This window comes from Vulpes vulpes, chromosome 16 (genome assembly GCF_048418805.1).
Source record: "Vulpes vulpes isolate BD-2025 chromosome 16, VulVul3, whole genome shotgun sequence".
NCBI classification, from domain to species: Eukaryota; Metazoa; Chordata; class Mammalia; order Carnivora; family Canidae; genus Vulpes; species Vulpes vulpes.
In genome coordinates, this window is record NC_132795.1 from 52,603,851 (window position 1) to 52,625,954 (window position 22,104).

Below are 22,104 nucleotides of genomic sequence, written 5' to 3' on the forward strand. Positions count from 1 at the left end.
TTTTCCCACCTGGTTTACTCCCAGGCCCCTTCCCACTTTAAGCCCCACCCCAGGGCAGCCTCCCCAGCCTCCAGCCCAGCCCTGTGGGGTAAGGCTTCTCCCCTCTTGCTGGATGAGAAGGCCAGGCACCATCTCTGCTGCCCCACCACCGCAGGCTGCTGGGACAGCCCACATCAGAGGCCCGGCTCTGGCCTGGGCTGGCTCACTCGTCAGTCTGGAGTCCCACAGCCTTGGGTTCACATACTGGCTCCTCCAAATAACTGAGTGGCCTGAGACACAGGGCTGGGTTCACAGGTGTGTGACCCGTACCCTTGCCCCAGGCCCTGCCCTCAGAAAGGCCCCCCACTGGTTGAGTGCTCTGTTGCCTCTGTCTTGAAATTTTTTTATTTTTGAGCAAGAGCCCTGATTTATATTTTGCCTCTATTTTGCGGGGCCTCGCAATATGCAGCTGATCCTGCCTGGACAAGGTATTTAACTTCCTGAGCCTCAGTTTCTCTGTCTAAAGAAGAAGCCAGCTTCTGGGGTTGCTGTGAGGCCAGTGGATATTAGTGGATGAGAAGATCCCCTTTGTCGGCAGTAGAGGGCTGTGCCCCAGGAGGTTTTGTTCCCCTTGTTGTCCAGGGGGAGAGGAGAGGCTTTAGAAAGACCCAGGAGCTCTCATGGGGAGGCAGGTTCCGGGAACGACTAGAGGGTTCACAGGGTCCCAAAGGAAAGTCTTCAGATCCCTGGAACAGCACTCTGAGCTTTGGCTTTGCCCTCTTCCCCTTCACAACCCTGAAGGTCTGGCACCTGGACTCCAGCCTCCCTTGGCAGTGTGTGCTTCTGGATGGGGTGCTGCCTCACAGGGCAGGATCACATTTGCACCCCCTGCCTCCCGAGTGCCAGAGAACACCACTGCAGCCCCCAGCTCATGTTTGCCATTTGCATTCAGGGTGATCCTGCAGTCCAGGGGGAGGACAGGCTATCTGGTTTCTGCATCTGAGACAGTGGTGGCCTAATACCAGGCCTGGGTGGACTCTAGTCTTGGGAAACAGAGGCGAGGCTGCTTTTTTGAGATAGCGGTCCAGGGGGAGTGACCCAAGCTGATCACCACCCAAGGCGAGGAGCTCCCTCAGCAGCTCCCAGTAGCCTCTGCTTGGAAACTCCCAGGGACGAAGCTCTCAGCCCCACCCAGGCTGGCCTGTCCTAACTGTAGACTTCAGTCCCCAACCCCTACTCTAGCCCTTAGGACTGGGTACTCTCTGTCGTCTTCCTTTCTGTGTATATCGCATTGTGCTGTGTACATCTGCTAACCTCAGAATGATAACAGCCACCAACCCTGTGCTGTTGAGGGGACCCTGGGGGCCGGCACCTGGGCAGGTGCAGTGGCCAGGGCAGCATAGAGGACAGGCTGGTTGCTGGCTGGTCACTCCACTGCCCAGCACAGGGCCCGGCGGCCTCTCTGAGTATTGGCTCTTAGCATTACTGCAGGAGCGTAGAGGCATTGGCTACCCAGAATGAGGCAGTGGTCTGGAAGACAGGGACAAGTGGCAAGGCTGTGAATGTCACAGAGGAGGACCCTGGTGGTAGCCTGATGCAGAACAGCAGTAAGGGCAGGGGCTGGAATCAGATGTTAAAGAAGCAGCAGGAGGAGGCCTGGAGGCCCCAGGCAAGGGGATAGCTAGGGGCAGCATGCTCAGAGACAGGGAGCACTGAATAGGAGCGGTCAGGGAGGAGTATGGAGAATGTAGTGCCTGCTTGGTACTGTGGGGTCCCGGTCCTGGGGCTGTCGGGTGGGTTGGAGTCAGACCCACTGGGTCCCACCAGCTCTGCCACCTACAAGCTGCACAGCCCTGGGCAGATTCCTTGCCAGGGAGGTGGAAGGGGCAGGAGCCTAGGGGATGTGAGGCTTGGAAGGCTGAGCAGGGACTGGAGCAGGTGACCTGCCATAACCAAGTGCCATGGGAGGAAGTGGTCAGCTCCCAGAACACCCCACAGGGCCTTCCCTAGGGGCCCAGAGCCCCTCGCCCAGAACCTAAAGCTTAGGCACCAAACATCATCTAGGGCAACACAGGAGGTTAAGTGTGCACAGTACAGGGCAGAGGCTAGAGTGGGCGATTCTCCACGCTGGCCCGAAGCCCCTCCTGGCCTCCGCCTGCCCCATGGGTGCCAAGGCCCCTCACTCTGGAAGGCCACGATTCCAAGTCCCATCGGGGCCTCCAGATGCAAGGGGCTGACAGGAGCCCATTTGGCCAGGTTCGTTTCTTGGGGACACAGTCCCACGCTGCCCACGCTGCACCCGCCTCCACTACCACGGAGAGGCCTGGTCACCATCCCTGTCCCTGAGGAAGGTCCCACTGTGCCCCAGGCCCCGATGTTAATTACCTGCACCTGGAGAGCAAGCAGGTCCTTGGGCCGCTCTCCAGAGAGGGGCTCTCCCACATGAAAGACTGAAAAGGCACCTGGGGGCTCCTTGGCCCTTTGATTTGGGGCCGAGAGGTGGAATTTCCTCTCTGGTTAGAATCCCAGGAGGGCAAACTAACATTTGTGAAGCAACTACTACATGCCAGGACCCAGAACAAGGGCTGTTAAGCGGGGAGTTTGTTTGATCCTCACCTGCCAGGTGTCCAGCCCGAGGGGTAGCCTACCGGGGTCACTCAGTGGTTGACAGAGCCAGAGCTCACACCCTGGCCTTCCCACCTCCACTGCCCCAGTGAACAGTCAGGCGAAGAGACAAGAAGACCTGAGCAGGCCATATGCCAGCCAGAGCATGGCTCCTGCCAACAAAGGCCAACCTGGTACAGGGAAGGGCCGCGGCCTTCTTTCTGTGCCTGGGGCTTGGGAGGCTCCTCGTGGACATGGCCTTTGAGCTGGGCCTTGGGACTGGAGCAGGCAGAAGGCCTCCAAGCCGCTGGGCCAGCATACACAGAGGCAGGAAGGCTCTCAGAACTGCCCACACCTGGCTGGAAGGCTAAAATTCACAGAGACACAGGGAAAGATGGGCAGGAAGAGTCAGGGTCAAGGTCACTGGCCCTCCAGTAGAAGTTTGGTTTTCTTTTTAATTTTATTTTATTTTATTTAAGATTTTATTTATCCGGGATCCCTGGGTGGCGCAGCAGCTTGGCGCCTGCCTTTGGCCCAGAGCGCAATCCTGGAGACCCGGGATCAAATCCCACATCGGGCTCCCGGTGCATGGAGCCTGCTTCTCCCTCTGCCTGTGTCTCTGCCTCTCTCTCTCTCTCTCTCTCTCTCTCTCTCTCTCTATCATAAAAAAAAAATTTTTTTTTAAAAACATCTTATTTATTCATGAGAGACACAGAGAGAGAGAGGCAGAGACACAGGCAGAGGGAGGAGAAGCAGGTTCCTTGCAGGGAGCCCAATGCGGGACGCGATCCTACCACTCCAGGATCATGCCCTGGGCTGAAGGCAGATGCTCAACCGCTGAGCCACCCAGGCGTCCCCCCTCCAGTAGGAGTTACCGCTCTTTGTATCATGGTAAAGGCATTAGCCTCCAGAAGGGCCCCAGTGCTTCAGGACGACACTGCAGAATCACGGAGATGCACACTCAAACCCAGAGGGGAAAGCCAGATGTCCTCCTCTCCCAGCCCTGCCCCCACCACCACCACCACATACAAGTTGAAGTTCAAAGGAAAGGCATCATGAATTTGGTATAATTAGCAGCAGGGACTCCTGGCTACCGGGATATGTATTCAGTGATCATTCCTGCAGGACTGCAGACACCACAGGACAGATAGAATAAACCAGGTAGTGGGAGTCTTCAGGGGCCCAGAGAAAGCCAAGGTGGGCAGGCCAAGGGTTTTGAGTTGTAAAAGATAGGGGCCTTGGCTCTTCAGTTCCCAACACTGGAGAGAGGGGGGAAGCCCACTCAGGCACAGTTCCCACAAGATCAAAGCACACAGATGCTCAGAAAGAAACCCTGGTTGAAAGGCTCAGAGGCCCAGGACTGGGCTCCTCTGTGTGCGGGCCACCTGCGCCCTGGTGACCTGGCCCTGCCAGCCCCTTCTCCAGTCCTGGGGAGGATCATTCTCACCACGCGACGGGTTCAGTGACCTAGGCTCTGCCCCAGCTGCTCCAGGCCCTTTGAATTTGCAAAAGGGAAAAAAGCACTAGACAAGCTTCAAGTGGACGAAAACCAGACGCCTTTGGCTTATGGCTCAGTGAGAACAGATGTTGAGCTGAGTGCCTCATCAAGGTGATGGATGGTGTGCGGGCTCAGGGAACCAGCCCTGGAAGCTCCACGGCCAGGGCCACAGGCCAGTCCAATATTGAGACCAGTTTGGGAGCCCCAGGGACTGCGAGTCTGGGTTTGGAGTCCCAAGTCCGGGCAGGACAAGGGTTTAGGAATCTGGCCCTGGGCAGTTAAATGCCAGCCAGGCTAATCTCCGTGGCGGCTGCACACAGCAGCGTTGACCCTGTCGGCGGTGACCTTTACACAAGCACAGCCCCCTGTAGGGTGCAGACATTTACCCACCGTTTACAGTGGGTCCTCACCGGCAACCACAGGAATGGTGTCATTTTCCCATTTAATAGGCTCAGGGAGGCCCACAGCTAGAGGGTATCAGGCAGGACTCAAATTCAGATCTCCTGTCTCAGGAGGTCTCCCCAGCCCCCGCCCCCCCCCCCCCCCCCCCCCCCGTGGATGGAGAAAGGCAGTGGCTTCCAGCCGAGGAGACTGAGCATCTCTGTCTCTTCCCCCCAGAGACATGTGCGGTAAACAACGGAGGCTGTGACCGGACCTGCAGGGACACGGCCACTGGCGTGCGATGTAGCTGCCCGGTGGGATTCACGCTGCAGCCCGATGGGAAGACGTGCAAAGGTCAGCGTGGAGCCACTCAGGCAGGGGCGGGGGCTGCATGCTCGCACTGGGTGTGTGGCCATGGCTGCCTGGGAGGGCGGGGGTCAACAGTCGCCGGCACGGCACTTCGCTGGAGAGGCCGTGAAGAGGGAGGGTCAGTGCTCCCCAGCAGGGTTCAAGGGAACGCTTCGCTGATAGGGTCCTGAGCCAAACAGCAGGTACTGATGTCCAAGGAAGGGGCTGTGCACTGGGCCAGGCAAACAGTGTCTTCACTGCAGGACCCCCTGGGCCCACAAGGACTCATCGTGGTCCCAGGAGGGTGGGGGGGAACAGAGGGGGATATGGCCATCTCTTCACCCTCACCTGCCTTCGTGGTAGTAGCTGGCAGAGCTGGGGCAACAGCATGGCCCTGGGAGGTCTGCTGGTACCAGGATGGAATTGTCTTCTTGTCACCGTTAGCAAAATGAGGATGCTGTGTGTCCTTGTCTCCAGAGGAGTGAAATTATGGGGGCTCCCAACTGGGGACCGGGGATGCAGAAGGACCTCCACCTGTGATTAGAAATGAGGCTCTGGAAGAATGGGCAGATGGGAGGATCTCGCAGGAATGGGCCAGTCTCCCAGACGCTGGAAGTGACTGTTTGCTCTGCTCTTCCCACTTATTCCCTGACTCACCCCACAGAGTTCTTGAGGGCCTCCGGGGGTGCTTGGTGGTGTTAGGGGTCCCTCAAGAAATAAGGAGTGAGGGGAGCAGGGAAGTGAGAGCTGGCAGTGTTCTGGAGACTGAAGGGGTCACCCTGCAAGGGAGGGACGTGCAGCCCCACTGGGCTCCAGGCTGGCCCTTCAAATCCCTGCAGCCATGGGCCACCAGCCTCCCACTTGTCAGGGAGCAGGGCAGGCCAGAAGGCAGCGAGCAGAAGGGCAGAGGAGAGGGTGAAGACATGGACAGCAGAGGCTTCTGGTGATCTTAAATAATCCGAGGTGGGCTTTTTTTAAGCCTGTAAAAAATAGCTTGTGACTCCTCCTTCCTAGTTTTTCTGGGAAGAAAGTAGGGATTATTGACAGGAATAAGAGTCCTTCCACCTGTTTATTTGAAAAGAAAGCCCTTCTGTAGCCACTGCTCAGCTCACTCGGAATCGAGTTTCAGCTCCTGGACTCGATGCCGGGGGACCAGCCAGGGCTCCCCACAGTCCCAGCCGTCCTCACAGCCAGCGGTGACACAGCAGGCCTGGCCCGGTGCCCTTGGCACTGGGGCAGGAGAGGGTAAAGTCAGGCTACTCTGCATCCCCCTCGGGCATGGGACCACAGGGACGGGCAGGGCTCAGGGAGCTGGTGCCAGGAGCCAACTGTCTGCATCGGCAGCCAAGCCCAAGTAGAGCACTTTGGGGGGCTCTGCTGCCCCCACCCAGCCTTCGGTGGCCTGAGGGGCATCTGACCCACCCACCTCCACCCAGTGTCTAGGGGAGAGGAGCCCCCCCCACAGCCGGAGGCCCACCAATCCAAGCCCCCCACGCTGTTTCCTATGGCTCTTCCAGAACCACTCCAGCCCTTTAACCAGGGCTCCCCTGCTCTGCCCTTTGCCCTTGCCAGACCTCCTCATGCCTGCTGCCCTGCAGTCAAGAGATCCTTTCATTACCCCCATACCAGATGGGGTTTGGGGGCTCCTTCTCTGTGCAGGGGCCAGGGAGACAGGTGAATGAAGCAGACCTTCCCTGGGGATCTTCTACTGCACACAGAAGACAGTTCTTCACTTTTTAAAATCACTGAGATAAACGTGTATTACTGACTGCTAGGTGGTGGATGGAGATGTACACCCAGCTGAAGAGCGAGAGCCAGGGCAGGGAGGGCACAGGGAGAGGCATTTATCAGGGCAGCATTTCCAGCGGCACCATAGCCACTGTGCAGAGGCTGGGGCGCAGGAACCCAAAGGCATCCAGCATGCCCAGGTCTGTGAGACATGCAGGAGACCAGGCCAGACAGTACAGGGCCTGTGTGCTGGGGAGGGCTTGACCCTTCATCCTTCCAAGCTTTGGTGAGTCCCCAGACACCACCAGGCAGGGAAAGCTCAGACTCAGGTCTTCATCTTGAGCAGGGCCCTGACCACAGCTTGGATGGGGTTCTCCAGGCAGGGTCTAGAAGAGCAGTGAGGCTGCTGCTGTCATCACCTGGGCTGGAGATCATCTGGCCTGAACCAGGCGTTGGCAGTGGTGGTCGAGAACAGTCCAGATATTGTCTTAGAAGTCAGAATTTAAGGATCGTGGGACTAGTCTAAAACTGCTTCACGTAAATGTCATAACGTCCTCAAATCAGAGGACACCAGACAGTGACGGCTGACCTCCAGACCCCAGGTTTGGCGTCTTAGAGCCTCATGCTCACAGCCCAAGTTCACAGGTCAGACGAGAGGTGCAGGTCAGGGCGCGGGCACCTGGCAGGGCGAGCCCCACTGGGAATCCCCGGCCCCAAGGCCTCAGCTCCCCAGTGGGTGTGTGCACCCTGGTCCTGGCAAGGGCCCAGAAGAAGATATCAAAGGAGTAATTCAAAGGTGTTCTGGAAGCCAAAAGTCATTGTGAAGCCAGACCTATGGCTGGAGGGCAAAGGTAACAGAGGTCCTGGAAAATCCAGAGTTGAAATCCCTGAGCACACAGGGGTCACACAGACAGGTGGAGACAGGCACAGGAAGGTGGGGGTGTTCTATCTGGAACATGGGGGCTGTGGGGTTGTCTGGAGGACTTGTCCCAAGGTGCTTTTCAAGAGTGTGGACAGCGCAGGGGTCCAGCCTCAAGGGCCCCTTTTCAGTGCTGTACCCACTTGATACTGGGAAGGGGGCACCTTGCTAATTGGCCCCTCTGAGAGGAGGGAGGTCTGGGGCCTCGACTCTCTGAGCTGGAGCCTGGGTTTCCTCAGAGATACCAGTGCCTTCACCTTCCAGAACAGTCCAGGAGAACTCCCACCAACCACCTGTTTCCTCTGCTCCCTCACCTGCCCTCTGCCCAGCAGGCCAAGCCAAGCAGTGTGCCCTCCCCACGAGGCTGCTCTAGGGCAACGGCCGCCCACTCCCACCCGGAAGCCCTCCACATGGCCCTGGGTTACCAGGCTGTGCCCCTCTGTGGGGATGGGCAGAGGGGAGCCGGAACAGTAGCTCACAGCTACCTCTCCCCCGATGCTTGATCGCGGCAATGCCTCTGAGGTTCTCCTGGGTAGCCCAGGACCCCAACCTTCTCTCAGCCGTTCCAGCTAATGTATTCTTCATCCACTCAGTGAACACCTGCTGGGCAGTCTCTCTGCAGGCCACATGCTGGGCCCAGGGGCTCCAGACAGGAGCCAGCTCCCCTCTCTGTGTCTTCATCCTCCTGAGGGCAGGCCCCGTGACAAGGGGACAGCCAACTCTAGAGGGAACGTCAGGGAAACCTTCCCACGGAGGCAGCTGTTTCCAGGGGCAGGCTGTGTGGGGGCCTGGGCTGCCAAGGCAGAGGCCAAGCATGCAGAAAGAGGAAGGCAGAGCATCCATGCCCGGGATGCCCAGGGAAGGGCTGGCCCTTTATCCTGGGATGACCGGGGGCCTTGGAAATTTGTAAACAGGTAGGGGGTCTGCTGGCTGCCTGGTGGGGTTGAGGGCAGCGTGAGCACAGTGAGGAAAGAGAGGAGTCTTAGAAGGGCAGAAAGGAGAGAGCAGGGCAGAGGCTGCACCCCGGGGCTCGTCAGAACGAAGGTCCAGGGGCTGCGTGACTGTACCGTGGCTAGAGCTGGGGGTGCTTCCCTGACTCTGATCCCCAGGCAACTGCCACACCAGCCTGGCCTCAAGCAAACATGCCTCCCATGGCCTGTCTGGTTGCCATGACAGCCCCTGCCGTTGACAGGCCGGATGGGAATAGGGATGGGGGTGGGATCCCTTCAGGGGGTTCCAGAAGGCCTGAGGCATTCCTGAGTGAGCAGCCCGCCTCAGCACATGTAGTCTGGGAGAGGCACCTGTTGCCAGCCCAGTTCACAGATGGGGAACCTGAGGCTCCGAGAGGTACCTTTCCTGCCCGGGATCACACAGCTGGCCGGGACAGAGCTGAGACAGGTCTCCATTCTCCTGCCAGAGGCTTTTAGCTAGAAATTTCCCTGTCTTCCTATAATCCCCAGGGGGAGAAGAATACGGAGATGCCCAAGCCTCTGACTGGGACGGGCCCTCAACTAAACCTAATGTTGCTTTCTCTGGAGGCTGTGGGGTCAGCTTGGTGCTCTGGAGAGGGCCTGTCTTTGTAGACAGCTGTGGGGGACTGGGCTCTAATCGCTCCCGCGTGTAGCTGTGATTCCCTCTGTAAAATGGAGGATCTGGTCCCCCAGTTGTTTTGAAGATCACGTAAGACGTTGCCAGAAAGTGCCTGGCCTAGCCCCCAGGATGAGGTGGTGCCCAGTAGGTGCAGTGACCACCGGAGGGTCTGACTACCTGCCATGGGGCGTGGGTTCACCCTTAGGCATTTCTGTTCCTGGAACATGGGCCGTGTGCAGAGTTCCCGGACCTAAGAAGGCATTGTTCTTAGTGATCATCTCGGTGCACACACATAGAGTGCTGCTGTATTCAGAGGGGTGAAGTCACCCAGGCAGTGGCACAGCCAGGATTCCAGGCCAGGTCTGGTGATCTGCAGGCCTCACTTACTGGGGACCACCCCAGGTTCCCCTCCTTGGCCACCTTCCTGGTGCCAAAGTCACCAGAATATGCAAACAGAATGGGTCTTTGGGGTGGAGCTGCCTGGGGTGGTGGTGGGGCAGCCAAGGGTGAGGAGATGCAGGGGCATGCCCACTGGGTGCTCTGCACTGCTCAGAGGCTGGTCCCTCAGGGGCTTCCCAGGAAAGCAGCTCTGGAGTCCGCCCCTGCCAGGCTTGCTGTGGCCTCCTCTCCCAGAGGCTCTGAGAACTGCCCACGGGGGCATCCCAGCCTTGCTCTCTTTGAAGGCCTCCTTCTAGTGTACTGGACCACACACCTGGGTTTTGTTTTGTTGTTGAGGAATATCCTGTGGGAACATTGCTTTAGGACTTTTCTGCAGGTGTCAGATCTAGCTTGTTTGGTTTGAGAAAAAAAAAAGTGAGGCCAGGATTTGGAGTCACTGATGGGAAAGAGTCTTCTCCGTGGGGCTCAGCACAAAGGGGGGTAGGTGGACCTTGTTCATAGGGCAGTGCCAGTTACAGAGGACAGGGGTACCCGGGCCTTCACGCTCAGGACAGGCTCAGTGAGGGTCAGAGTTGGAGTCAGCAGCTCTGCCGTTGGCCAACTCGGAGCTGGTTTCCTTCACTTGCTTTCACCCCTCCAAATCAGAGAACACCATTCTGAAAGTCAGCTCTGCTACTACTTGCTGCGTCGTGTCATCATGGGGAGCCTCGGGGTCGGGGCCCCAGAGGAACTTTGGAGTAAGAAGAGACACCTTAGATCAGGGTCTCTGATGTCACAGTCTGTCAGGCTGGCCTGGAGCCCAGAAAGCAAAGGCCAGATAAGCAGGGCGAGGGGGCACAGGAGGGAAGTCATAGGAGTCGGGGAAGCATGTGATGCATCAGCCAACAGGCCATGCTGCGAGGCAGAAAGCCCCCATCACTAGAGATATGCAAGCAGAGGCCAACTGGCAGGGATGCTTGCAAGGGGTCAGTTACTGCATGGAGTTAGGCCGTGTGACCTTGAGGGTCCAGCCACAAGTCCTTGAAATCCTGAGGGAAGACACTGCTCAAACCAGTAGGCAGAATTGGAGGGGGAAGCCGGCCAGCCCAGGAGCACCTGTTACCTTTCTAAGCCTCCTTCTCCCATCAGTAAAACTGGGACCTTAAAGCTACTGATTGTTGGCTGAGCACTCACTAAGCACCAGCACCGCAGGACCATTATTTCATCTAATCCTCACGGGGCTCGGTGCTTGTCCAAGATGTGCTTCTGACGGTGGTTGTCTTAGAGCCAGGTAGGCAAGGCTCCAGGGGCGCAGGAGCTTCCCCAAGACCGGCCCACCCCCAGGCCGCACTGCCCCCCCACAGGGTGCCCACCCTCTTGTCCCGCACAGCAGCCATCACTTCCCCTCCTTTCCATCCCATGAATGCCTGCCGGGCTCCCCAAGTCTCCATACCCCCGAGGCTGGGCGCCAGGCCCCAGAGGCCCGCCTTGGGCAGGGGGCGCAGGGGGTCGTGGGGGCGGGGCAGCCTCCCACCTGGCGGCCCAGCCCACTGGCCCCCTGCCCCCCCGCAGACATCAACGAGTGCCTGACCAACAACGGGGGCTGCGACCACTTCTGCCGCAACACGGTGGGCAGCTTCGAGTGCGGCTGCCGGAAGGGCTACAAGCTGCTGACCGACGAGCGCACGTGCCAAGGTGAGCCCCGCGCGCCCCCGTGCCCCCCGCCCTGCCGGGCCTGCGCGGGCTCCTGGGGGGGAGGTTAGGGCCCCGTGCGTCGGCCCCGCTGAGCATTCCTAGTGCGCACCTGCCCTCCCCGCTGTCTCTAGGATTCATGACTCCAAGGGCCCTCAGAGCCCACCCAGGTGGGAAACTGAGGCCGGGAGGCGCATCGGCGCGGTCGGGGTGGGGGGCGGCACAGCAGAGCCCTTCAGCGCCCCGGCAGCCCGGGGCCTCCTTCAGAGGCTTCGAGGTGGGCTGGCGCCACCTGGTGGAAGGCTTGGCGCATTGCAGGCGCTCTCCTGCAGTCCTTAGGGTTCCGGGGCACCTGCCAGGAGGCCCCCCTCTCCCGGTATGTGAGGTCTGGGCAGAAGCCAGGAATCACAGCCCAGAACGAGTCCAGGAGACATCCGGTGTGCAGTGAGAGCCCAGAGATGGGCAGCGGAAAGAGTGGTCAGGGAAGGCTTCCTGGGGGAGGGGACACCGGTGAATAGGCATTTTCCCAGGGGAGCCAGGGAGATAAACCCACCCAAGGGGAGTTTGGGAGACCACAAGGCGCCCTGTGGGACTGGATGAAGCCACTGAGAAGAAGGCAGGAGTGTCCTGGGGACCCGCTTTGGGAGAAAGTACAGAGGGAGGAGCCAGGGTATCCTGTGTGGCAGGAACATAGCTCAATTCCATCCTCGATGACTCCGTTCCAGACTAGTCCTCTCATTTGCGTGGCGTTGCATAATGGCACACTGCACAACCTGAATGGCTGAGTGGGGCTGTGGGGCCTGCATCCCCCCCATCAGTGCAGCTCAGGGCTGGCCCCCAGGGCAGCAGGAGGCCCTGAGTGGCCAGGGATGTGCCCTCCCAAAGGCACCAGGCGAGGAAGGCAGGAGCAGGAGGCTGGTAAGGGAGGGTCCGGAGCCTAGTCACCTCCCCTCCCCAGCTCGGCCTCTTCCTCCCTTGATGGGTATCCCGGCTCTGTCTTCCTCTCAGGACATGAGGTCCGTTGAGAGCATGTCACCTGTCCAGACTCCTGCACTTTGACTTAGTGGCTCCATCTGCCTTCCCAAATTCTGTGGAGGGCTAAGAGAGGGCCCTTGATTTTGCACCCCCAGCTGCCCCTGAGAGAGGTGGGCTGCCACTGAGGAGGAGGCCATGATGTGTGTCTGTCTGGGCTCCAGCGAGTCTTCTCCACCCTCTGCTGGCTCCTCTCTCTGAGGCCCTGGGGCTCTTGCCATGTCCCAGCCTCGCTCGAGCCCCACCCTGGGCTCTAATTTCCTTTGCCTGGCACTCAGGCCCTTGGGACGGAGACCTCAGACACCTCCCAACCCCAGAGTGCTCTGGGCTGCCACCTCCCAGCCTTTGCTCAGAGACCCCTTCCCCGCTTTCATTCCTTCCCTCCAAGCTCATCCCAGCCCTCAAGGTCGAGTCCAGGTACCAGAGGTACCAGGGGATCCTCCAGATTCCTCTCCTGGGAGGGATCACATCCTCCTTTGAGCACCCAGTGTGATTCTTTCCTTGCACTAGAATTATTACAAATACACACGTGTCATCAACGCATGTGGTTGCAAGAGCTAATAAATTCAAGGGACGACCTCCAACTATGGTGCCTATGGAGAGGTGGGTCAGTGGCTGTTTTGCCCTCAGGAGCCCCCATCAGTTGTCCCATGAGAAACATTTTCCCCAAAATGTGTAGCCAGGACACACTTGTCTTGTATGAGCATGTGATTCATTTCCTCTTTTTTGGTAATAAGCATGACCCTTTTTCCTTTTTCACCCCAGCCACCAGGAATCTCAGAACAGATTTCACACACTGTCGAGGCTATCTTGTTATCCCTTATGGATAGCATGTTTTCCCCATAACTCCTTCTTTTTGGGCTGTTTTCTCAAGAGACATCTTGAAATGATAGGAAAACACACTTTGGTCAAGCATCCAAGAGGCCTAGTTAAATGTCCCAGTTCATTTGTTGCCTCAGGCAAGCCCATAGCAATTTCCTGCAGAGGTGGATTAAATATTTACCCTAATCACAATTGAATGATATTAAAATGGCAGTGATTCATAATAATACCTTATATTCAAGGTACTTGTACCCTGCCCCCCTCCAGAAGAGATGGGAAATAGCTTGTAACCCGGAAATATAAGGTTAACGGACACAAACTGCCAAGTCAGGCGGTTACAAGAGGACCAACAGGTACTGTGGATCGGCTGTGCCCTAAGCCTCAGGGCCCAGGGACGATCTGTGCCCAGATGTTCGTTGAGTGACTGAGCGAGTGACAGGCTGTGCCCATCCACTGCACCCTGAAACTCCTCCCTGAACTTTCTCTCCCTGTGGCCACACAGACATCGACGAGTGCTCCTTCGAGCGGACCTGCGACCACATCTGCATCAACTCCCCGGGCAGCTTCCAGTGCTTGTGTCACCGTGGCTACACACTCTATGGGACAACCCACTGCGGAGGTCTGCAGCCCGCCCACCAGGGCCACCTCCCCCCTGAGGCACGCGCCTGGCCACACGGCCACCTATGCTGCACCCCACACCCTGACCCCAACCTTGACCCTGGAGGGCCTGGAAGGGACCTAAGCAATGCTGGGTTATGGTGGGCAGAGGGGCTCAAGAGTGAGGGGGGCAGGGAGATAAGGGCAGGGAGTGGCAAGTACCCCCTAGGTGGCAGGCCTCGCTCCAGGTAGTGGGCATAGGCCCCAAAATGGCAACTACAAGGGATCCTCGGTCCAGAACAGGGGATGGCCACTGCACAGACTCCCATAGATGATTCGTCCCAGTGGGAGAGGGTGACAACAGACAAGGACAGCGTATGGAGATGGGGCCAGGGGGATCCTACAGGAGGAAAGTGGGCCAAGCCAAGGGGTAGCATGCCAGGAGGACTAGCAAGTGCAAAGGCATTGAGGTAGCATAGAGGGACCTCAAAGCAGCTGGTGGAGCCCTATAAGGGAATGAGAACATGGTGGGCAATGCAGACAGGGAGGAAGCAGGGCTTTGTAAGGCCTGCAGGTGACATGGGTTTTCTTCACAGCATGATGAGAGACTGTTGAAGGGTTTAAGTAGGGGTGTAACGTGGGCGTGCTCAGGTAATGAGATCACTCTGGGTGCCACGTGTTTAGGAGAATGGAACTCGAGGCACCAGGAGGGAGATAGCTCTAGGCATGGGAGCCAGAGCTACTGACCTTGGACAGGATGGGAGTGTGTGAAGAGAAGGAGAAGGTTCTAGAAGTATTTAGCTACAGACTTGGATGTGCAGGCATGGCAGATGAAGGTGGGGGAGCCAAGAATGGCCCCGAGGCCCTGGGATTTCCTCATTTCCTGTGACCACACTCCCTCTGCTGGGGGGCTCTCCAGGTCAGGTGGGGTCAGGCGTGAAGTGATCAAGCCGGTACTGGGGGAGGGTGCTCCTAGGCTGGGCTACAGATTCTTCTGGAGGGACCCCCAAAAACCCAGGCACCAGGTCCTCTGGGCCTGCCACTCTGTAAGTTCTGCCGCCCAGATGCTCAGAGCCAGGCACCCCAGCATGAGTATGGCCCAGGCCCTCTCCCTGTCTCCAGCGGGTGCTTTGGTTCCTCCGTGACCAGAGAAGGAAGAGCCTTGGAGGCAGCTTCTTACCCTGGGGCCCGTCGCACAGAAGGAAACAGCCTGGGAAAGCCTTGTGCAACCCAGCGAGAGACACCTCATGACCCCTGCCCACGAGACCTGCTTAGCACTTTAACTTTGTGCCACCTTCTGCCCTCCCCCCAGCCCGGCGCAGCCACTTGAGTTCAGCAAACCGCTGGGGTTCCTGGGGGAGGGAGACGGCTTGGTGTCCGTGTCCATCAGCCTTGCGTGTGTGCACTCCTGTGTGTGGTGTGTGTGGCCACATGTCTGCGTCCGATGACAGTGTCAGGCTGCCTGCAGGATCAGGGGATTCTCGGCCCCCTCGTCCTGGGTGACCCTGCCCCACCAGCCAGCCTCCTGCCCTGACACCCTTCTTCCCACCTGTGCTTTCAGATGTGGACGAGTGCAGCATGAACAATGGGAGCTGTGACCAGGGCTGCATCAACACCAGGGGCAGCTATGAATGTGTCTGCCCCCCAGGGAGGAGGCTCCACTGGAACCAGAAGGACTGTGTGGGTGAGTGTCCTGGGGCAGGCCATCGCTGCCCTCACAACCCCTGATGAAGGGCCTGGGCACTGGCTTCTCCCCTTGCACCTGATGCCCAGATGCAAAGGGTAGTGACCTCTCAGGGCGGGGTGACCGTGGGGTGAGTAACACGGGGCCTGCCTCGCCTGGGAGAGTGGTTCTTGGAAGGGATCTCTGCTGCAGGGATACAGCTAAGGCGAAGGAGGGCCTGCAGAAGAAGAGGGGACATGGTTGGGAGAGCACGGTGGATGTCCACCACAGGCACCGAACCGGACCTGCAGGGGAAAGGGGACACAGAAGTGAAGATCTGGGGGTCAGGGTCAGGCCCATGCAGCCAGAGCTGTGGCCCCAGGAAGCCAGGGGAGCAGAGGGGCCAGTTACTCAGGCTGTGGCAGCATCAGAGTCTGGAGGGAGCACCTGGGTCTGAGCAGACCCACCACCTCCCCAGCCCACCAGCCCCACAATGTCCAGCCCAGGAAGCGGATGTGGGCTCCTGGAGAGCTCGGGGTTCCTGCGTCCCCTGCTGGTGTGCTCTGGAAGCTCTAGGCTACATTCCAGACAATCCCCCACATTCATTGGTTCTACAAGCACATGATTTCCACCCTACACAAGGCCCGTACGGGATGCTGGGGCTGCGGCCCTGAAATGGCTCTTAGATCCTGCCCTGCCATTCTCTAACATCCCCAGGGCAGCAGGAGTGAGCCTTTTATTGTTATTTTTTTAAGTTTATTTTTTCTCCATGCCCGGCATGGAGCCCAACATGAGGCTTAAACTCATAGCCCTGAGATCAAGACCTGAGCTGAGATCAAGAGTCAGATGCTTAACTCAGGCGCCCCCAGAGCCGGCCTTTTGAATCTGACTCAGACTGTGTCCCTCTCTCCTCAGAGCTCTCCATGGCTCCTCTTCACGTGGAAGCAAAGCCAGAGCTCTTAGAATGGCCCAAAGGCTACCAGACCCTGGCCTGATGGCCCTCTGCCCTCACCCTCATCCACCCCCTGCAGCCTCAGTGACCTCAAGGGTGCTGCCCACGACCAACCGACATGGCTGTTCCGGCGCTCCCCTCCTGGCCTGGAGGGCTCCTCGCCCCTGTAGCTGTGTGCTCTGGGAGGCCTTCCCTGACCACCTCCTACCCCCACCCCCGCCTCCTCACTGTCTTTCCTTCCATTGTACTTCCCGCCGCTAGACATGGCATATATATGCTCCACATAGCTGAGCACGTGCTTCTGCCGTCTCGTTCACTGCTGTATCCCTGGCATCTACAACAGAGCCTGGCAATTGTAGGCACTCAGTAAATGTTTGTGGAATGAATGAGTGAAAGTGTTGAAGAATGGACACCGTAGTCACTTAGCATCTGAGATCAAAAAGCTCGATGTATCGATTACTTCAATAAGGATTGTAGTGATGTTCAGGCGATCCTGTTGAGCAAAGCAAACCGCTGGTCTCGTCCAGGTTGCAGGGAGGAGCCTGTGTGGGGCAGTGTGGATCAAGTGGTGTGCGTCCCAGGAGCATGGCCTGTGCTGGGTACGAAGGAAGAATGGTTGACTCCAGCCTTAAAAGCCTCATCACTGGGTGAATCTGCCACCTGTGGGCTCACTTTCCAAGCCTGGGAAGTCACGGATGGATTGGCTTTCAGAGGCTGGTCTGCTGATTGATCAGGTCATGCCAGGTCTGGTACTGCCTTGTTACCAAAGCTGCTGGGCCAGCAGGCTTTCTCTAGGGACACGGGGAAGGGGCGCTTTTATCCTCGGCACCCTGTTGGTGGTCCGTCCCTCAGTCAGAGCTCCAGGAGAGGCCACCAGCGCTTGTCTGGGTCTCCATGCTGCCACCGACCCTGTGCAGAGTCATCAGCGGAGGTCTGATTGTCTGGTCACTGTCCATCAGCATGATTTTATCCCATTTCTGTTAAGTCATCTGCTAGGTTCGTGGTGATTTACACAGAAGCAGTTAGCATTCTGGACATGAGATGTGGGAAGACTGAGATGATGAAGCATAACAAAGTGTTATTAGAAGGTACTCGAAGGCCCTCTAGACCCATGACCCAAGAGTTCCCAGGGCTGACCAAGAAAAGTGGTTCCACCAACTCCCTGAGTTCACCATCAGCGTTCAGGTGGCTTTCCCTTATAACCTCAACATGGTTTGTCCCACCTCACCCCTGCTGTGCATCCAGGTCCAAAGTGAAGTGCTGGCAGTGACGATCTCCCCAGTTGGTCAAGAGAAAATCTGAGCTCTTACTGTTACCATGAGTGCTCACACTAGGAAGTCAGCCCGATTTGTCATGCCTCCTGTGCCACACATAGGCTGTCTTATTTACCCTATCACCCAAAGCAAGGGGCACATTCTTGATGACTGCTTGGAGCTGCCCAATTCCTATGGATAGGACCAGCAGCCTCCACGGGCTGCTTCGCCAGGTATCATTTGTGTCCCTCAGAAGGGAATTCTGTCCTCAGATGGTTTGCAAGATGGCATTATTCAATTATTCACTGAGGCGTTGGGGGAGCCATGCCCTTGGACCAGTCTAATAGCCCCCCAGAACCATCAGCTGTGGTCCTGGGTGGCATTGATGAGCCAGATCCCACATAAGAGAGATGGGATCCACCTTGGTGAAGCTGTAGGGATGTGTCATGGGTGGTGTTGTGATAAGTAGTCAGATACGTCACAAGATAGCTGAATTCACCTCTCCCAGCCCAAGAGCGTTCTCCTTCTCTTCTACATATTGTCTACAGAGAATGTCATAATTCATAAGGTTTGTGTGATATACTTTATACTGGCTTTCAATATCGATTTCCCTAGCAATAGCTTGGGAAGATTTATTTCAAGAATTAGGATGGTGGCTATCACTAGCAAGGCCTAGATCCAGGCCAGTTATTATTGGTGAAGGAAGCATAATAGAGCAGATCAGTGATGTATAACCTTAAATGCATAAGGTAGGAGAGCATGACCCAAAGAACCAAGAATAAAGGTGTGTAAAGGAGTATATGGAAGTCAGTGGTTGCAAACATTAAGGAGAATTTAATCCAGTGCTCTTCGGTGAGAGCGGTCCCTGTGTATCATCTTATACCTATCCTGAGAATCTTGGGAAATAGTTGGCTTGAATGTGCTGTCCGCCTCTGGGGGTTCTTTCGAGAAACCCAGTTCAAAATCTGTTAAGTCGTGACTTCATAGTGAGTTCTAAAAAATCCACTTCTGTGTTCCCAAAAGATATGGGATAAAAAGACAGTGAAACTTCTGAGTGATCTCTGAATAACCCTCCCAGTAGAAGGTGTCTGCATATTACTAAATAAATGAGTTAGATGGGAAGCCCAGGTGGCTCAGTGGTTTAGTGCCGCCTTCAGCCCAGGGTGTGATCTTGGAGTCTCTGGATCGAGTCCCACATCAGGCTCTCTGCATGGAGCCTGCTTCTCCCTCTGCCTCTCTCTCTCTCTCTCTCTCTCTCTCTCTCTCTCTCTGTCTCTCATAAATAAATAAAATCTTTTAAAAACATAAATAAGTAAATGAGTTAGAATATCCCTAATAAGGAACACAGGACCTAGTAGTAATATTTTAGCTCCTATCACTGCTGGGTTTTTCCCCTCAACAAGCGACTGCTTTGATTCATCCAGAAAGCAAATATGCTATTACAAGTGTACATTTATAACCCATAGAATCCATTTGGGGATGCCCAGGGGGTCCCTTAGGGTTTGTTCCGATTTTTATACTTTACCCAGGATTTTGGTCATCTCCTCTGCTATCCTGGGAGAGTTTCTCACCACGTTGTCCAATACCACAGCCAGTTTGTCCCTACCAGGATGAGCTGTCTTGAAGAAAAGGTCAGCACACGGCCACCTGAAGGGATCTGGTTCCAGGTGGCCATTCTGGCTTCACTAGATACCATCCTCAGGGGGCTTGGAGCATGATTATTCCCCTTGGCTCCTTCTCAGAGCAGGAGGGCAAACATAGTGTGTTTGTGATAGAATCCCCGCGCCTCTCCACAGATCCGTCTCTCTGTGCTCCCTTTCTGAAGTCCTTGCCCAGGGACCATGGTCCAACAACCCTTTAGTGTGATGATCCAGGAGATATTTTGTCTGTCCCTCGTACTGTGGGTCCCATGTCTCTGTTATGGTCAGTAAACCTCTCTGTTTCCAGAGCATTGCTGTTGAATGCTCGGCATACGGAGCTACCCTTTATCGTTGTCAATTGATTGTGCCCTGGAGAGGGCCACGGGTTCGGCCACTATCCAGTGATTCCAGCCTGGAAAGTTCTTGTATATACAGCCTAGTATTGTCTCTCCTCCTTTTGTTGTTTGTTTTTATTAACAGCTTTGTTGAGATATAAATCACATGCCGTACAAGTCCCCCATTCAATGTACAGTTCAGTAGTGTTCAGAATAATCACAGAATTGTGCAACCACAGTGAATTTTAGAGCATTTTCATTACCCCAGAAAGAAACCCTAGGCCCGTAGCAGTCTCTCCTCATTTGCCCTCAACTTCTCAGCCCTAGGCAACTATCATCTCCTTTTGTCTCGATGGATTCACCATTTCTGGACACGTGGCAGAAGTGGAGTCATACAACACAGGGCCTTATTATTCCATTTAGCATAATGTTTTCAAGGTTCACCCATGTCATAGCGCATGTCACGACTTCATTCCTTCTGACTGCTAAATTCTATCCCACTATCTGCTTAGACCACATTTTGTTTATCCACTCATTGGTTGATGGACATGTGGGTTCTTTCCAGTTGGGGGCCGTTATGAAGAGCACTGCTGTGAGCAAGTCGTGTACAGGTTTCTGTGTCAACATATGTTTTCAGTTTCCTCTGGTATAGGCCCTGGGGTAGAACTTATGGGTCATGCAGTAACGCTGGGCTTAACTTTTGAGGAACTGCCATCCTGTTTTCCAGAGAGACCATGTCATTTGACATCCCACCAGCAGTGTGTGAGGTTCCAATTCCTTCACGTCCTCGTCCACTCTTGTCTTCTGACTTTGTGAGGATAGCCATCCTAGGGGGGGTGAAATGGTTTCTCATTGTAGTTTTGATGAGTATTTCCGTGACGGCCAGTGGTGTTGAGTACCTTTCCATGTGATTATCAAATATCTGTAGATGTTCTTTCAAGACATATCTATTTGGATCCTTTGCCCATTTTTAAATTGTGTTAACTGTATTATTCAGTTGTAAGAGTTCTTCATATAATCTAGATATAAGTTTCTTACTAAATATATGATCTGCAAGGTATTTCCCCCGTCTGTGAGCTGTCTTTTCATTTTCTTGATGGTACCTTTTGAAGCATAAAGGTTTTTCAGCCCCATAAAGTCCAATTTATCTATTTTTTTCCTTTGGCTGCTTGTGGTTTGGGTGTCACTTTTAAGAAACCCTGCCTAATCCAAGGTCCCAAAGATTTACCCCTGTTTTCTTCTAAGAGCTTTATAGTTTTAGCTCTTATACTTAGGTTTTTGATCCATTGTGAATTAATGTGTATATGGTGTGAGCCAGGGGTCCAACTTTGTTGTTTTGCATGTGGATATCCACCTGTCACAGTGCAATGTGTTGAAAAGACTATTATTTTTCACCATTGAATTGTCTTCCCATCCTCTTGAAATCAGTTGGCCATTGATCTGGCTATTCTCGAACTTACCTTGAGTTTCCATATGAATTTTTAAACCTCTCCATTTTTAAGATAAGTGCCATCAACAAACAATACTGAGTCAGGTTTTGGTGCAGAATGTCCAAAAGATCTGTTTTGGATATGAACTCTTCTGGAGTACAGACACAGAAAGATGAATTTCTTCCTCAGGAACGGGTAGGAGTTGCTCAGTGATAACACAAGAAGGATAAAGGAACCAGATACCACAATTGGTTCAGTGACAAGCAGAAAAGATACTGGGTATTTTCAGCTCCCAGTGAGGAGCACACTGCATGTGGTACCCTCAGATTAAAGGTGATTCTAGGACAAGATCTGAAGATGCTCCAACTACTTTAGCCAAGGCATTGCCCTGAGGCAGAAAGGGCAAGCCTTGGTCATGGATGTTTGCCATGCTGTTGAGCTTGTATCCTGAGGGTATGGCCTAAGTTTTGCATGTTTAAACAAACAAAAATATATATATAACAGTCTGGGAACACTCAGCTTGGACTCTTCCTGGGCTCTGTTCCATTTATTCTGCTGATGCTATGGAAGCTTTGCCCCAGGGATCCTCTTTTTGAATCATATATAATACGTATATTAAGGCTCCTATCAGCCATAATTTGAATCATGTATAGGAGAATTTTCTGGGACTTCTAAAAATAACTTCACAGGTATATTTTAGGTGTATTTATTTATTTTTTTAATATATTTTATTCATTTATTCATGAGAGACAGAGAGAGAGAAGCAGAGACACAGGCAGAGGGAGAAGCAGGCTCCATGCAGGGAGCCCGACGTGGGACTCCATCCCGAGTCTCCAGGGTCACAGCCTGGGCCAAAGGGAGGCACTAAACCATTCAGCCACCCAGGTGTCCCTAGGTGTATTTATTTTTTAGGCATATTTTAGCTGTCAAGTTCCAGTTGTAGAGTGGATCCTGCCCCACTACTAGGGGCTTTGACCTGGGAGGGAGGGTTGTCTTCTGATAACAGCTCCCTAGGAGCAGTTACAGGTTGGACATGGGAAAGAACCAAGGCTTGTCAGAGTGTCCCGCTGCTTGAGTGATTTTAGTAAACCAGAGCAAATCAAGGTCATGGCCCCCAAGCCTTCTGCAACTTCCTGTCTGCTTTCAGAGCTACCTCCGACCATCTTGGTTCATATTTTCCCCCAACCAGACGTTCCTTACTTTAAGGCAAACAAATTGTTTTGTTTTGTTTTTACTTACAGTTTGCCTTCCCTCTTGCTTGTT

The 22,104-nt window shown here is 55.1% G+C and overlaps 1 protein-coding gene across 2 annotated transcripts in view; it reads left to right on the forward strand.

Annotated features, from left to right (window-relative positions):
* SCUBE1 (signal peptide, CUB domain and EGF like domain containing 1) overlaps window positions 1–22,104 on the forward strand; it is a 135,712-nt gene that overhangs the window by 95,479 nt on the left and 18,129 nt on the right. For both annotated transcript variants that reach the window (XM_072742738.1, XM_072742739.1), the window contains 4 exons: window positions 4,700–4,816; window positions 10,998–11,120; window positions 13,474–13,590; window positions 15,130–15,252. In XM_072742738.1, coding sequence (XP_072598839.1) covers window positions 4,700–4,816; window positions 10,998–11,120; window positions 13,474–13,590; window positions 15,130–15,252 — 480 coding nt within the window. The remainder of the gene's footprint in view (window positions 1–4,699; window positions 4,817–10,997; window positions 11,121–13,473; window positions 13,591–15,129; window positions 15,253–22,104) is intronic.